The sequence below is a fragment of the Thunnus thynnus genome, chromosome 18 (genome assembly GCF_963924715.1).
Source record: "Thunnus thynnus chromosome 18, fThuThy2.1, whole genome shotgun sequence".
NCBI classification, from domain to species: Eukaryota; Metazoa; Chordata; class Actinopteri; order Scombriformes; family Scombridae; genus Thunnus; species Thunnus thynnus.
In genome coordinates this window covers 13,506,324-13,523,329 of record NC_089534.1, presented here as the reverse complement: position 1 = coordinate 13,523,329, position 17,006 = coordinate 13,506,324, and the positions used below count along the sequence as shown (strand labels likewise).

General features: G+C 39.5%; 1 protein-coding gene across 2 annotated transcripts in view; it reads left to right on the top strand.

Annotated features, from left to right (window-relative positions):
- LOC137168902 (A-kinase anchor protein 7-like) overlaps nucleotides 1-6,262 on the top strand; it is a 43,504-nt gene extending 37,242 nt beyond the window's left edge. For both annotated transcript variants that reach the window (XM_067571763.1, XM_067571762.1), the window contains one exon: nucleotides 2,975-6,262. In XM_067571763.1, the coding sequence (XP_067427864.1) occupies nucleotides 2,975-3,189 (215 nt within the window). In that variant the 3' untranslated portion in view covers nucleotides 3,190-6,262. The remainder of the gene's footprint in view (nucleotides 1-2,974) is intronic.
- Nucleotides 6,263-17,006: the final 10,744 nt, after the last annotated feature.

Genomic DNA, 17,006 nt, shown 5'->3' with positions numbered 1-17,006 from the left:
TCAGCCGCAGTCCTGAGGGTAAAAATATCTTATCAAACAGCGGTCAAAGGTGAGAGTCACTCAGACTGACAGGCAGGCCGCAGATAATCAAATAGCATCTCGGTATAACAGCAGCAGGGCTTCTCAGAAAACACAACTCAATAAACCGTGAGTTAGATGTACTACAACAGTACAACACGCTGAGTTTAAACCAGTTTAGCAAAAGATAAAGTGATGCTGATGTGAACGCATGGTGACCGTGATTGGATGAATGAAGAGTATACATATGCCGCCCGGTGTGACCAATCCTGGTTTCTGTGTGGCATGCTGTGAGCAGGCTGGATATTTGGCATGAATAACATGAATACATAATGCCTGGTGTCAACAGAACAATCTGGTAGCGGTGGTGAAACGTTGCGGTGATACATACTCGTGACAGGGACTGTCAACCCAGCAGAACGCCTAGACGATGAAAGGGGAATCAAGTCGACACGGATTGCGGCCGTACTGATGACATACTGTATGTCGCACATACTTTTTTTAAGTGGAAGGGGACTTAAAGAGTTCTTCTCCTGCGTCCACCCACACCTCCCTCAATCTGCATATATCAAGAGGAGGAGGACGAAGGAGAAGTGAATAACTATGACTCATGAGCTAACGGGCAAGTGCAGGTTGATATGAGCGGTGGGGTTAGCTAGTCGCCCCAAATCACATTTAATCGTAATAATTTATGTGTACGCGCCCGATTTTCAATACGAGTCATCAAAAATACTATAACATGTAACAGAATGAGAAGAAAATCTACAGATACTCAGATTTTTTTTGTTAAAATGTATCTTGTAACAAGAGGTAACTGAACAATTAACACAGGGACACAGTACTAGAAATTAGAAAATGTATTTTTCACTGTTTTTTTAAGGAAAAAAGTTAATATGTAAAAAAAAAAAACCCAAAAAACCACAAAATAAAATGGAAAAACAGGAAGTGACACAGGGTTTGATTCTGACCACAACAAAACCTTTATCATCCTCACTCTCTGTCTCACTCCTACTGTATCTGCTGCCTCCCTGTATAATGAATAATAGAGCGCCACGTTACTTTCAGATGTAAACAAACCTATGAGCTCAGCAGGATGTTTGCGGTATGGAAGATGAGGGATTTTGTGCTGGGCCATGGTAATGAAATGTCGAGGTGGCTACAGTGTTTTTTTTTCCAACCGCTGCAGTAATCTTGTGTGTGTCAGACAGACTGGACGGTTGAGTGATTCTATATTACTCTCTCTCCCTCTCTCTGAATGGCTCAGTGTGGGCTGTCTATCTTACTGCCTGCACATCTAACTGTCTTTCTACATGAATTATTGACTTTCTGCCCTACTTTTTTTTTTTTTTTCTAACTGGCTTTATGTCTGTGTGACTCCCCGTCTATGCCACTGCCATTTTGTCTGTAGCAAAAGTAAAAGAGCTTTGTATGTCTCCCTCCAGGAGGTAGATTGAATTCAAAATTCATATATAGAGGAGTTGAGAGATGTTGTCTACCTCATCTGTTATTATCAACTAGATAACTGTCACATCTTGTCTATTGCCATCACATCTAATCTATTGTTGCTAGAGTCTGTGATCAGTGAATGAATATCTCCATTTATCAATGTCAGATTAATCATTATTTTCTGTTTTCATCTTGAATGTACTGGAATAAGAATGAAATCAGCCCTGCTATCATATAAAAAAAGACACCCAAACGCCACAGGAAGAGGCTTAGAATTGCAGTCAAATCCACACTGGTCTTTATGTCGTTAAAGGTCACTATAGTTAAGAATTTGAATGTGTCATCCCCGTCGCATACAGCAGAGCACAACCACCCAGGCTGCGCACGAACACAGTGAGAAATCATCGGTTGGATAATAGGGTTTGACTTCAAAATGTATGTATATTGTTGGAAATGGATTATTGTTCCTTTGAAGATAGACTGAAAATTGTACTCATATGTATCGTCTGAGCTCTTGAAAGGAAGTGAAAAGGGCATCAATTCACTGTAACACAACAAAGCTGTACTTTGATTTAAAGCTCCTAAAAGAACACATTTCTAGCTCATTTTAAAAGACTGTGTCACTAAAGAAGATGTCACTAAAAGCCCCAAATGAATAAATGTACTCAAATGATTAATTAGGTATAATATTAAATGTAGATAATATCTCAGAGTGTTATTCTAGGCTCATATTGCTTCATTTACTTTAAAGCTGCTAAAGCAGCTAATCGTTTTCCCTGTGAACAATGGGTCAAATGGTCATGTGTAATGTGAAAGAGGTCACTTGTAATAACAAGCACAGAATTGTCAACAATCCCGCTGTTTCCTGCAGTTTAGCTTGTTTTTTTTGGCTTTATGGCCCATAACTTGACTGCCGCAGCAGGCAGCTGTTTTTCAGCAAAAAGCTCAGATAAACTGACTGTACACTGGCCAACATCAAACAGAAGACAAAGTTAGTGACTAGCTGGTGAACATTGTGGCGCATTTAACAGCAAAAGAGTCAGATATTTCCCTCGGGAGTCGGTGGTGACCAAAACAAAGCTAAAAGGAGATTTGATATTGGGCATGTATTCATCATGTGGTCGGAAACACGACTCCAAATGAATGCTAACGTTTCTCAGTGTTTGCTGAATGTATAAATAAGCAACTGTTTGCTAAAACATTTTATAATGTTAGTGTTGTGTTTACAACTTGTTGTGTTGCCCCCAAGTGGCCAAAAAGTGAATTAATGCAAGTTTAAAGAAGAGATATTGAGAACGTCTAGGCTACTAATCGTGCTAGATCTGATCTCTTGGGTCTCTGGTTGTTTTTGGAAGGTTTTTGTTTTGTTTTGTTACATAAACTAACTAGAGGGATTCAAGAAGACAGTTTTCGGTGTGTTGTATTCGTGAGTGATGATGTACAGATGTATCGATGTGTTGAATATGATAATGTATATAATATTTGCTTTTGTTGTGCTTCTTCTACTCAGGTGGGCGTCGCCGGTCTGAGCCCGATGAGGCAGAGCTACTGAGGGTCAGCAAGCGATTGGTCGAAGACGCTGTCAATCGCGCCTTGCAACAATACAAACAGGAAACACTTCAAAATGGGGGCGGGCCTAACGCCACAGCAATGCAGCCCCCCGGAAACACTGAAGCAACAAATACGGACACTACAGCTAATTCCACCACAGACAACAGGAAGTGACATCATCGGACTGAGGCACTGAAGACTGACAAACCAGCCGCCCAGAAAACATCAGCCAGGCCTGGCTAAACCATGAGAAGAGTCAGTAAGCCCTGGGCTCAAAGCCTGAACCAGCCAACCAGTCAGCCCAGTATGCTGACTAGCTAGCCAGTCATGCTAGCTATCTGCCCACCTAACCTAGCTTGACACAGTGCTAGTTAAATAAAAAAAAATGTAGCTTGAGATCAACGCTAGGCGACCATCCCAAATAAGGCCAGCTAGCTAAGCCTGCTAGTTAACCCACAAACTCTGGTATTCGAGGATCCCAGGACACGTCCCTCGGTCCTCACTCAGCTGTGGGTCTGTGTTTGCACGTCAAACCCAGAAAACATATGTGAAGCACTCCTCTAGAGACACACGTAGGGTTCACTGTGACCTGTCACTTACAAACTGCCCTTTTAGAGTAACTGATATATAATGTTTTGTAGAGAATTTGATTTACTGTTTGGTTTATCCTCGAGGTAAAAAAAAAAAAAAGAAAAATGTCCTTTCTCCTTGACTTAGTTGTTTCAGGTGAAGAAAATTCGTACTTCTCTTTGAGCATATGTTTTATTTGGGCAAACCAGCGCTGTCATCATCCACAAAAGATTACTCATCAGATGAAAAGAGCTGGTTTAAATGCCCGAGTCTGAGTCGTGACTGGTTGGATTCTTCAGACTTCAGTATGAACTACAGTGTGTTGGACTCGGTCTGTGTGAATTTTCGTTCTACCGGTTGTTATTTGCAGCGAGTTTGGGTTCAAAGCACTTTCAGTTCATCCACTTCAGGTAACTTCCAGGATTTTATTTAACTTTTTTCATAAGATGTCTGTCTGCATGCCAAACTGCAGTTCTGCCTGTTTTCTACATTTATAGAAAGTGATCTGGCCCCCGCCACGCTTTAAGTATCGTATATTACTGTTGTATTAACCAAGTGTGTCCTATAGAGGCAGCACTGAGACAATCATCAAATTAAGATAAATTCAATTATAAGCTCTGAATTAATTTTTTTGAAATAGACACTAAGTGATACCAGCTTTTTGTTTGGGTCCACAAACACTCACTGGGAGACACCCTGCACATACTGACTGTGCATAAGTTTGGTTTCCCTTTATCACATGACTTTATCTCCACTAATAACACTAACTTTACAAGAGATGTCAGACACTAAATTGGGGATACTAAAAGTATAATAACACTGCTACAATACACTATGAGCTGCCAAGAACGCAGTTTTACTCCATTAATGCCGAAAACTCCATTAACGTCTCATTGAAAACAGATTTTTTCATGACTGGCTGTTTTTGCTGTAAGACACAGGCATTAAATTAATCACTAAGCTTCCTGTCTGATCATGCATAAATGTACTTTAATAATTATTAAGTTTTCCACATAATGTCACTTTTCTTCTGTGAATTGAATTTAAAGCAGCAGCAGCAGCAGACCGCACAGATGATCCATTCATTAATTCTGTGGGTTTTCTGTACAGTCGTCTTAAAGTCTGCAACAGGCTCAGTGTTTATTGGGAGTATTTATGCTGACTAGTTGTACTGTACATGTAAGAGCAGTTAAAGCCAAGCCGACGGCGGACGCTGTCATTCGGATGGTGATGCTGATGTCGGGGAGGTTAACTTAAGACAATCGCTGCTGTCGGCTGAAAACCCTCCGGCTCTTAATTTCAGTGTCTTCCATCTTTTTTTTTTTCTTCTTCTTCTTCTTCTTCTTTTTTTTTTTTTTTGTCAAACTTGAAAATGAAATTGGCCTTTTGTGCACTGGGTTTGACCCCACAGCTCATACATCTATTCAAGCCATTCACTAAACACACGGGCATCATTGTGAAATTAAGGGAGATTGTCTGGATTTGTTAAAAAAAAAAAAAAAACGTGACTTCCTGAAGATGAGGTTTTCAACTGACAGCAAGATGATGATACAGCTGATGAAGGTGATTGGTTTACGCTGAAATTAAATGTTATTTTATCCTTTTTTTTCCTTTTTTTTTTAAACTATTTATTTGCTTTGCTGTTGCAGCAGAATGGCTTCCCTGTTTGAGAAATGAATTTTATGTGAAAAAAAACATACATTAATTTAAAATGAGAGTAAGAACACTCATTCTGCATTTGAAGGTGAAAAAAAAGCACAAAATTCTGAATTTCTGTTTTTATTTGTCTTTTTGTTTCAATTTTCAGAGAGCAGGTTAAATATATACAAGCTGTTAAAATCCAATCACCTCTGTACAAAGTGGCCTTCAGTCACTAAGAAACAGTTTGATGTGATTTTTGTTTTCCTGTAAGTGCTCATGGTGACAATGCATAGGTGACATTTTTTTAGCCAACGTGGCTGATTTGAGTGATGATGGCTCATTGTGCTGTGAGATTTTGCCAAAGTCTCTTAAATGTTATCCTGCGGCTAAAGAGTTGGATTCTTGAGTTAAATGTAAAAAAAAAAAAAACGTCCACCATAAAACAGAATTTATGTTATTTGTGATATAAGTTAAATGAGTTTCTGTGTACATGAACAGAGACACAGAGACTCAGATTTTCAGCCTCATGAGGTTTGTTTCCCTCTTGTGCGAACAGATGTGCTCTCATCCCTGTGAAACCCACTTAAGTGCTGCCACTGTGGGCTCATTGAAATGTCAATAACAAAGGTGAATTCTGTTTTAAGGTGGACTTGGAACATTTTCGTTTTGATCTTTTACTGTCACCGGATCCTTAATCTCCTTAAAATCCCCTTTAATACACAAGTTGTCCTGTTGGCCTGTATGGTTAGTGTGTTCATCTGTCTGTGAGAGTGTGTGTATGTGTGTGTGTGTGAGTGTGAGTGTGAGTTCACACAGTGTGTCTGTGGGATGTTTGATCAGTGGTTCCCCAGAGAAATTCTTGTCTCTATCAATCATGACGACTAGGAGCTGTGTGTGTGTGTGTGTGTCTTTTCTGTTTGTCTTTCCATTGGTCCGTGTGTATGTCGGAACGTGTGGCTGCGTTGTTTGTACCGTGTTGTATATCTTGTTCTGCCATGTTTGAACAATAAAACCAGGATATGAGATTCAAAACCAATATCCTTCTCTGTCTCCTGATTCCAGTGCGAGTGTACATGTATGTGCAGATTGTGTGTGTTTATGTGTAGTATATCTATGTTTATATCAAGAAGGACATTATTTTAAGGTTGCTATACATTGCAAACTTCAACTCTATTATAAGGCTCATGAAGAAATGTTATTGAACAGTGTCCAACAGGACTGCATTATTATTTGTTATTATGTTTCTCTAAACGTGAAACCTAAATGCCAAACACCGATTATTATGGAAAGGTTTGTTTCTAAAATGTCATATCCATTTTGTGGGGGGGGAAGGCAAGACTTTAAATTCATCAGGCGTTATTTTAAAAAGAACTGTTTTATAAGCCTTAACTTCATTGTACAGTATTTGAATGCTGGCAGTGTGAATAATAGCAGTTCAAATGATACATTTCAACATGTTCATCAAGAATTTAAAACCCACTGCTTCTAAAAAAATCAAAAGATGTTAAATTTTTTTAAAAGTCTGATAATATTATATATTTTTTCTTATTTAGATGCAAAAATCCCATGAAAAGACAAAAAACAGCAATGAATTGATCCTACTAACAAGTATTGCCTGTAGTAAAATCCTCTTAACTCCACTATGCCACACCATCATTGTCAATAAACTATGATAAACATATCAGTAACCATAGCGTTGCACTGGGTGACATGTTGCTTTATTACTATGAACATGGGTGTTGTAGTTTATTTGAGTCAATCCCACACACACCTTCCTACTGCCATAAATACTCACCGTTGCACCAAATCTGTGGCTGAAATAGTCCCCCAACAAACGCACTATTTACTCCTGTTTGAGTAACATTTGCTAAAAACAACAGTGTGCAGCTGTTAAAGGGAAATATTCACCCCTTTTTTCAACATTAAAGTACATTTGTGATGTGTTTTTAAAGAATTACATCTTCAGTAGGAATGAACGGGCTTGACGGGCGAGTTGAAAAAGTACCAAGAGACGGTTTTTGGGCTTTTTATGGCACTTGCAACATAGAAACTATATAAAAAATGCCAGCTGGAGTCTTTAAGAGTTGAACCTTTGGTGCTCTTTTGTTAACCTTTGCAAAGCTATGAAGCCCTTCCCACACACGTGCCTGATTAGGCCTCTTAAAGACTGTGTGGGTGGACACAGACTGCTTGGGTGACATAATTTTTACTCTTCTATTACACCACACACTATTAATTTTTATTGTATATGGACTTTGTTGACACACAGTAATTCTGCTCAACTTCAATCAGAGCAGAGGTCTGAATGTACAAAGGCCCCTTCATAAACAGATGATTCACTTTACCTGATTAGACCTCGTCTCAGGACAGACTGTGCGTGATTGTCGCTGTTGCATTACACCTTATCATTCTTGCCGGCACGTGGAGTCCGTACTGTATCAGCCAGAAAAGACTAAAAGCATCTGTAAGCAAAGTCATGACTCCTAACGAACAGCAGGAGGCAGATGGGTGGACAGTGAGTTAATGCAGAAATGATTTCAATTCAGCATAATAATGAGACATTTGACAAACGATAATGACCTTCCTCTTCCCTCTGCTGACATTCAGGAGGTTTAAAGCAGACGCAGTGAAGGAAGCCTCACATCTGTCTCAATGGCAGCAGAGAGACTGAACTGACGCTCTGCTGTTTTTTTTTTTTTTTGGTATTTTAGCTTTCCAACATCAACATTACCTTTAAATATATGAAGTCAGTTTGAGCTCTCGTAAAACGAGGTCACCAGGGTGTGAGACCCTGCCAGCTCTGTTGTTTCACAGCTTCCCTCCTAATGTGAGAATCTGTTGAACTGCACTGAGTAACGCCGCATAGCTGATACTGTGATTAGTCATCAGCTGATCTGTACAGTGTGATATAGTGCTGTGATGGTGCAGATTCAACGTGATTCATAACTACTCGCCGAGCATTAACAGCTTGCCAAGAAGAGACAGGGCTGATGGGTGGATGGATGGGTGAAGGGCACATTTGTAATCACCTGTCCAACATGATTGACTCATTTTACACTCGTCCTCTTGGAGTTTGATCTTCAGCTGTCCCTGAGTCACACCTTTATCTGCTGAATTAACGTCATACGGAGGAATTGGCAGCAAAATTACAACAGATTTCATGTGGCAGGAGCACTCTCCACTTGGAAAATGTCTTCATTTGAACATCAAGAATTGTATATCTCAATAACTTTCATTTAATTTAGTGGGCTGATTGAGCCTGAGGCCACAAAACTGTTTACTACCGTAGATACTGAATTGGTTCCCCTAATCTGGAAATGTACACCAGTATACTAATTTAATTAATATGAGACTAATGGATGTAGGGAGCTGCTATCCCAACTCTAATTAGCTCGTCTCATGCAAGTTGTCAGTCTCTCATACCTGCTGTGTCTCATCATGAACGGAAATCATCCATAATGCTAGTGCTGAATATTTATAGGACCTGTGACAGGAGGATGATATCTTCTTCTTGAGAGCAAAAACTGTCTGAGTATATACTTAAGTACTTAGGGGAATATTTCAAGTCCTTCACTGTCAATTTAAGCTTGAACAACATACCATCTTCTTGTTTTCTGCACAGTATGAACAGCAGACAAGTTCTCCTTTACACCTCTTTCCCACGGTTGTGTATCATCATTCCCCTCCAATATATCTATCATGTCAACAAGCTGAGTCTGGGATCAATAAGCCAGTTAGGTTCAGTCAAGCAGGAAAAATGAGGAAGTCCAAGCACAAAAAAGGGGGCATTTCACCGATTTTACACATGCAGGTCACTTTGTTGTTTACTACAATATGAGGAGTAATTCTCAGCCTGTGAGAACAGTTGTATAATGTCTTCTGTGGCTCTGGAAGGACATTTCTAAAGTCTGAGATAATAATATGGATGTGTTAAGAGAGCTGGATACGTCATCCCAGTGTAAAGTCTGTGGGCCGAGCAGGAACTAAGGGGCGAGGCCAGCGGGAGAAACACTACTGCCCATATCCAGTGGGCCGCAAAACATAGAAGCTAGAAAACTTTTTGGGCTTACAATGAATTTTCACTCAAGTGAACAGGCGCCATCTTTGAGTCCTGGAAAATAAGCCTGATGATGTTTTTTAGCTTGACGTTTTTAACAGAAAGCCTGTGTTGCAGTACAAACATGCCCCAACACAGACACAGTTGAGTTGCATTATGGGAAATGTAGGATCCACAGTTTTGGCGGATCCCTTTAATTTTCACACAATCTGACATTCAGACATTTGCATATAATGCATACTAGTCATACTAAGTTTTGTAGTTTTTATAGTTAGTTGTATGATTTTAGTTAGTATTTCTGGTTTTCTTTCTGTTTTACTGGTATTTTTGTATGTAGCCACTGAGATGACCCACTATTGTGATTGTTATTGAGCTTTGGGGAGATTTTTAGAATAAAACAACAAAACAAAACAAAAAAGCAGCTAAACTTGGCCAGTGTCCACATACAGCCCGGTGATCCTGGTGTGTGCTCTGTGTGTGTGTGTGTGTACGTGTGTGCATGTGCGTGTGTGTGTTTGTGAACTCTCTGAAGCCCAAAGGGTTGTTCTCTGCTTTTGCTCTGAAGAACAAATATCCTCTTCTTCTTTTTTTCCCTTTTTTTACCCTCTTTTCTCTTTCTATTTCCATCTCAGTTCATGCCACCATCTGCCTTACCGAGTACACATATCTGTGTGTGTGTGTGTGTGTGTGTGTGTTTGTTATTTCTGGCCAGCTCACTATACTCATCACCTCACGGATCTCACTTTTTCCTCCTATTTCAATCGACAGCAGCATATAGTAAGTGCCAAATCCGCACACACATGCATCTTAATAATAATAGAATTTGAAAATAGAGACCATCTCACCGAGGCCGTGGGCTGAGAGCTGGCAATTATCACAATAATAATTTTAAGAAATTGAAGGGCATGCAGAGGGAGGGGGAGGTAGAGGGAGCAATTATTTGCGGTGAAGAGCCTGTGCTGCAAGGTGACTCAAGCATGACTAGAATATGAACAAGCTAAACCCCCCGCCTCCCTCCGCTCATCCACATACAGATACACAGAATCTATTAGGAAAAACGATGCTCGCTCTCTGTCATACAGCAAGGAAAGCAGAAATTACGGCCTTATTTTAACGCTTGTAGGAGCGCACATGACTTGCATTTGTTTAGCTACTGAGCTGAATAATTACAGCCAGAGTGACACTGGAATTTTTTTTTATATACAACATTTAAAACAGTTTATCCAAGCTATCACTATTTCTCTCTTCAGGAATGATAATTTAAAATCACATTTGAACGCTGAAGTAAACACAAAGAAAAACTAATGGAGTGCAAAGTGAGAAAACCTGTCAAATAAACAATGTATTAAGAAACTGAAGTCTTAGTCTTAGACTTAACATATAGAACATGTGATCGTCTTACAGGATGCATCGTTAGAATCAAACTATCCCAATTAGTAACAATTAAGTGCAACTTCCTCAACATAAAAATGCTGCTCACACATTTTTTTATATGTATATTTCTTTAAAGTTTTGACATTAACTTTCCTGAATACTTCTGTGCATAGACACGTCCCTCCTATTCACACACATTTTTACTACATTTTACAATTCTACAAATTTACAACAATTTGCTGCCTGCTGCTGTGATAAACTGTCACCTCACACACTACACAGTATAATAAACAATGTGCTTGACAAACTGAAATACCACTTTCCAAATTACCTCAAGCACCATTTTCTGTTAATTTGCTGAGATAAACACCTGCTGTCAGGTGGGTTTAAAACACAAGCACCGATTCATGGTGTGCAAAATCACGCTTAAGTGCAGAGAGTGCGACATGAAAAGAGTGGTAGTTACAGAAATGTGAACTGTATCATGAGAGAAACAAAAAGAGTAAAACAGTGGAGAGAAATTAAAAAGACTATTAAAGTAAAGCAGCGTGTAAATGTAGATAAATGATCCCGATTCTGAGCTGAGCAGACATCAATGATGTTTCCTCTGTGGAAGCAACCTGGAGATTCAATCAGCTTTAGTGATGACACAGACACAGTTGGTGCCGTCTGCTCTTCGCGCAGCCTGGTAATCAGCTCATTTTTCTTCACAGACTCAGTGGACCAACACTAACACACAATACACATCAGCAGTCCTTTATAAATAAACACACAATAAATTAAGTGTGAAAAAGGCTCACCAGTGGGCCAAAGTACAAATGTGAGTATTGACAGGCAGCCTTCATTTTTAATGAGTTGAATTTCCAGACAGTAAAAGGCTGTTTTTGAACTATGTTGTGTGAGTGGGCAGCAGGCTACATTGTAGTCTGGTAGAGGAGTAAATAAAGGAGTGAGCGGGGTGACAGAGGGGTCAGGAGTTTGTCTTTTTGTCTGAGCTGTTGTTCTGAACTGTTACGGAGGACGTGAAGATGCTCTCACTGTTAAACACTGGAGGAGGAGGTTCTGACTGAGTGTGTGAAGGAAGTCAACTTTGGTTGAATTGTTTTTATGTGTGCCAAGAAATGTCAGTGATGGTTGTTTGTTTCCTGTGAATGAATAAAAAAGGGTTTTGCACACACTGACTTATGTCACTTTAAAGCACTTTAAAGCAGTTAGACACAGTCGATTCTTTTATGCAGCCAGACGGACAGACACACATTTTCTGTTTGACATGATAGATGGACTGCACTTATATAGCGACTTTCTACCTTAATGGACAAAGCGATTTACAATTTTTGCCTCTTATTCACCCACTCACATACAAATGGTGGCAAAGCTGCCATGCAAGGTGCTGTCCTGACCATTGGGAGCAACTCGGGGTTCAGTGTCTTGCTCAGGGACACTTTAACACATGGTTAGGAAGAGCTGGGGATCGAACTGCCGATCCTGAGCCACAGCCTAATTAGCTTCCCCAACTTCAGGATATGTCCAGTGATATTCTTATATTTTGCTTATATCAATAAATCCCATGAAAAAGAGATGTTTGCATTCTGTAATTAAATTATATAGTAGTTTATCTTTGTTACTGGCTACATCGCCTTTCCTGCATGAGATTCAAATTGCCATGTGCAACACAGCAGGAAACAATGCATGTATATAGCGGATGAAGAAATTATTCATAAGTTTCATAACTCCCTGCTAAACTTGTTTTTCCTTTTTTGTGTGTACAGATTAAACAAGTTAATTAGTGAGCTTTAGAGGTGCCACTAGGCAGATTTTAGTGTCTATCTAGATTCATTCAAGACCTGTGACGTCAGAAAATCAAACCTACTGAATGAAACACACTACAAGCAAACGCTATGAGGAGAATCATGTGATGTGAATCTGGCAGTTCTTGTGTGGAAAAAGCTGCAGGTCAGCGGACAGCTCTTGAGTGTCGGAGTTTCCTACAAGCACTGAATCCACCGACAAGGTTGAGTTTTGAAACGTTCCCTGTGGCTGCATCACGAAAACACGATAACACTGAAAGAATAATTAAAAGGATTATATTTACACTGTCAGCGATATCTTATTTGGTCGTTTTCATGGCATTGTCTGGAGGGCAGAAAATATCAGGTTTATAATAAATTGGTGAAAAAGTTTGATTTTGCTTGTGTGTGTTTGTCATTAAAGGAAAATGGTGACAAACAAAGAGGAAGCTGAGGATTTATTGATGGTTCATTTTCACTTCTCATTGTCTGTCAAAGATGTATCTGACAGCCTCTTATCTGTCTTTCCAGCCTCAAATAGAGATTTATGTTGACTCTGTGTTAATATCCGCTGCAATTTACACTGCAGGGAAATGTCACCGCACATTGTGTGTGCTGTTATTGACCGGGCATGTCTGTGGGTGTGAATGAGAAGCAGAAACACCACAAATTAAAAACACACATTGTTGTCAGTCCCTCACGAAACACAAAACTGATTTCTGAGGAAATATTTTTGATGTTGTTTGATCCTGTTTTTATGCAAATGGAGTCTTAACCAAATTTGGTTTACTTTATACAGGGATGAAAGATTTGATCTGCTTTGCCTCAATCAGGGAAAAAAAAAGTCCCTGAAGTCAGCAAATCTTCTAGATCCATAAAAGCTGCTCAAATATTTTGTCCTTATTAGTGAGACACACACAATTGCAAATGTACCCAAACATTCCCACCCACGCAGCACACAGACATACTAAGTATTACTGTAGCAAATATCAGCTCCTATCTAACTGTTGACACTGTAGAAGAAACTTCCAAAGCCGCAAATGAGCAGAGGGCACGCACAAAGAAATGTTTACCAGAGTCCAGGCTGCTACACACACACACACACACCAGCTGCACTGAGGCTCCAACAGACGCAAAAACTCTTCTGAAAAGACAAATACACCCCACTCAGCCTGTGAAATACTGTAACTTCAGGCTTTGTTTGTGGCTAAAAGACAGTAAGACTCTCCACACAGAGGAGATGCAGATTTTGTTTTGTTTTGTGTCGTAGATATTTCATGTCACACTGATTTATTCTGTCTAATCTTCTCTGAGCAATTTCCATTGTTCAAAATGTTCAGTTCGTCCTTGAGCAGCAGCTGTATTAACCTAGAACTTCACCTAGCAACAGAACCTTAATCATCACTGATGAAGATCTCACTGTTTGCTACCGTCTTGCCACACACACACATGCTGCTGAGCAGGTGGGACGACTTCAATGTGAATTTAAAGCTTTACTATGTTGTATCAAAGATGTGGCGCTACTGTTGTAAGTTATGAGGCCAAATATCATGCTGTGGAAAGGGTTAGAAAGCGACCACTGGAGCTGTGTTACAGCCGCAGCCGGAGAGGTTTTGCAGCATCACTCGATGACGGGTGAGGATCAGCAGAAAGAACAGAGACAGAACTGAAAACTTTGGTAAACCTGACTCTGTTTTCTCACAGAATATCATATCAGACTTTGCCAACGCTGAATACAGAACAGCACATCAGCGACTGTGTGTTATCTGTAGCTTATGCAGCTGCATCCAGCTTGAGCAAAATTAGCTCTCAGTTCCTTGTCGTCCATAGCGATAAAAGAAAGAGCATTTGGTTGCAGTTTTACACCCCTCCGTCCATATTTGTTTCCCAAACCGAGTTGAATTTGAGACTGCAGACTGAGGTTATTTGACTGTCCGCTGGCAGCATTCTGGCTTGTGTGCAGCTCTCGGTAAATTTGCAATGATCTGCATAACTAGCTCCAGTGTGCCGTTATGATTCTTGCACACCGGTACGATATAACTTGACTTGACGAGGAAAAACATTTTGTAAATGAAAATAAGCCTCAGTAAAGAGATATAACGCTGCTCATGCTAACTTGTCTCTACTAACCAGCCGCTCTGCTGGGAAACGTCTTCATTGCAAACACACCATCGGTAGATTTGGATGGGACTGCACGCAATGCATTTTGGTTGTTGTAGGATTTGCCCTTTAGAGTGATATGGAGAATCTACAGCCTTTTTCTCAGTTTTATCCTGTCATAGGGCATCAATTTAAAAAATAATTGCACATTTCTACTACATAGGTGACCTAGTTTTAAGAAATCATCATATTCACAGTGGTGAAGTTCCTCTTTAAAGAAAGTAAAATGTCACTTACTGTTTGTAGATCTACCTGAAAAATAATTTATTCTGCCAGTGTAAAGTGTATGGACAGACAGACAAGTTTAGGCCTTCTCTGGTTTTCCTTCAGATTTGATTTAATGTACAGTTTTTCCAGCAGCAACCCGGGACTGTAAACTGCAGAAAGGTATTCTCTATGTAATGATTTTGACGTTTTGGAAAGCAGCAGCAGCAGCTCTAATCAGCTTGAGACACGCTGGTGGCAATCAGTGATCCGCAGAGCAGAAAACGGTTTAAACTAGCGAACAGCTGCAAAGTGCATTTGTCACAAATGACAGATTTCTGTCGCTGCTTTGCATATTCAGTGTTTCCACAGTGAAAAATAGTCTAATGGAATCTGTAATAGTCCAGTTAGAAAAAGAATATTTGTAATATTTTCATGTGACTGGACTGAGTTATAGACACATTACACAGTGTTCCTTTGCCGTTCAGTACAATATGTAACAAACAAGACTACTGTAAGCTGAGGTTGTTATTAGATAAAGTCTATTTTTTTCCTGCAATTACTTAAAATCTTCATTGATTGATTTTGTTTTATATATATTAGGATCAGCGTCTGGTAACATGACTGCTGTAAGATAAAGAGTCTTTATTCTCCCCAGAATAAAATGATCAAAATCCCTTTTATATTCATTTATAATCCATAGATATTTGGGAGCCTTACAGGTAACATGAACCATTTAAATGTAACTGTTTACTTTATATTATATAATAGTTATGTGTCATCTAATTTACATTTCTTGAATTATTTGATTAGATGTAATCATTTCATTCAACTAATTAAATTATTTAATTAATGCATTTAATTTAATTTTTACTTAATCATTTAATTTTATATGGCTTGATTAATCAATCAATTTGGCCCATTCACACACAATCAGAACAATCACAATTCACTGTTACATATTTCATGTGAGTTTAGTGAAACTTGTTGAACAACTTGATGTTCTTTTTCTCCTGTGTCTGTCCTCCACAGTGAGATACTGTGTTGTTAATGTTAATTACGTCAGTAATTGCTTCCTCTCTGGTATCATAAGACTCCATCCGGCATTCTACAAATAAACAAACACATATACTTAATTTGAGGATGAATCCCTGCATCTTAATCTGATTTCTTCTCAGATTTAAGTGCATTTCCAACATGGAACACCCAACACCTTCTTCTTTCATTTCTGTCAATCTATCACTCTCCTCTCTGCTCCTCTTCCCTTCACTTCTCACCTCTGTTCTTCCCTTCATCACTCCTCTCTGCTCCTTGTCAAAGAAATAAGATCGTCAGACAAGATTCAGAACGATAAGGTTAGAAGATCTTCTCACACACACAAACACACACACATTTCAAATCAGAGAAGCAGGCAAACACCAGGGACACACTCACTTCCCCCCAAATGCACCCGGTCACCATGGCAACCGCAGATGATGAAATGGAGTGCTCTGTGTCTGTGTTTGTGCATGTGTGTTTAGCTCAGACCTTCCCATTTAGCAGTAACTGAATGTGAAAGAAGGACGGAGGGAAGACTGTTTGTGACTACGGCACTGAGTTTACAAGGCGGCGTGGCTTATTGTGTTTGTGTGTGTGTGTGTGTGTGTGTGTGTGTGAGAGAGAGAGAGAGAGAGAGAAACAAAAAAGAGCAAAGAAACAATCTCTGTTTACAAGGAAACATTTCACCACTAAGTGTAACTGAGGCTTTTGAACTGCCACTTTTAAAACTGTACCTCTGTGAATGCAACACAAAGTACAGCTGAGGGGGATGTCATATGTTTTGCAGGTATATGGTCATAAATCAAAGTATTGGACCAAAATGAAATGCTTACCTGATTAAAAGTCAGGAAATCACAATACATTTTTTCCTCTAGGAGCCTTGAATACCTTTGGCAAATTTCACAGCCGATCCACCCAATATCGTTAAGATATTTCAGCCTGAACCACAAATGTCAACCTCATGATTGGTGCTTGAGGAAAAAGACATTAGGATTAATCGTGTGCAGACGATGAACATCTGCAGAAAATTTCATGACAATCCATCCGATAGTGTTTGAGATATTTCAGTCTGGACCAAAGTGGTGGAGTGACACTGCCATGCTGCTAGTGCAACTAAAAAATACATAAATGCCAAGTATGATGTTGTCCTGATTGCACAA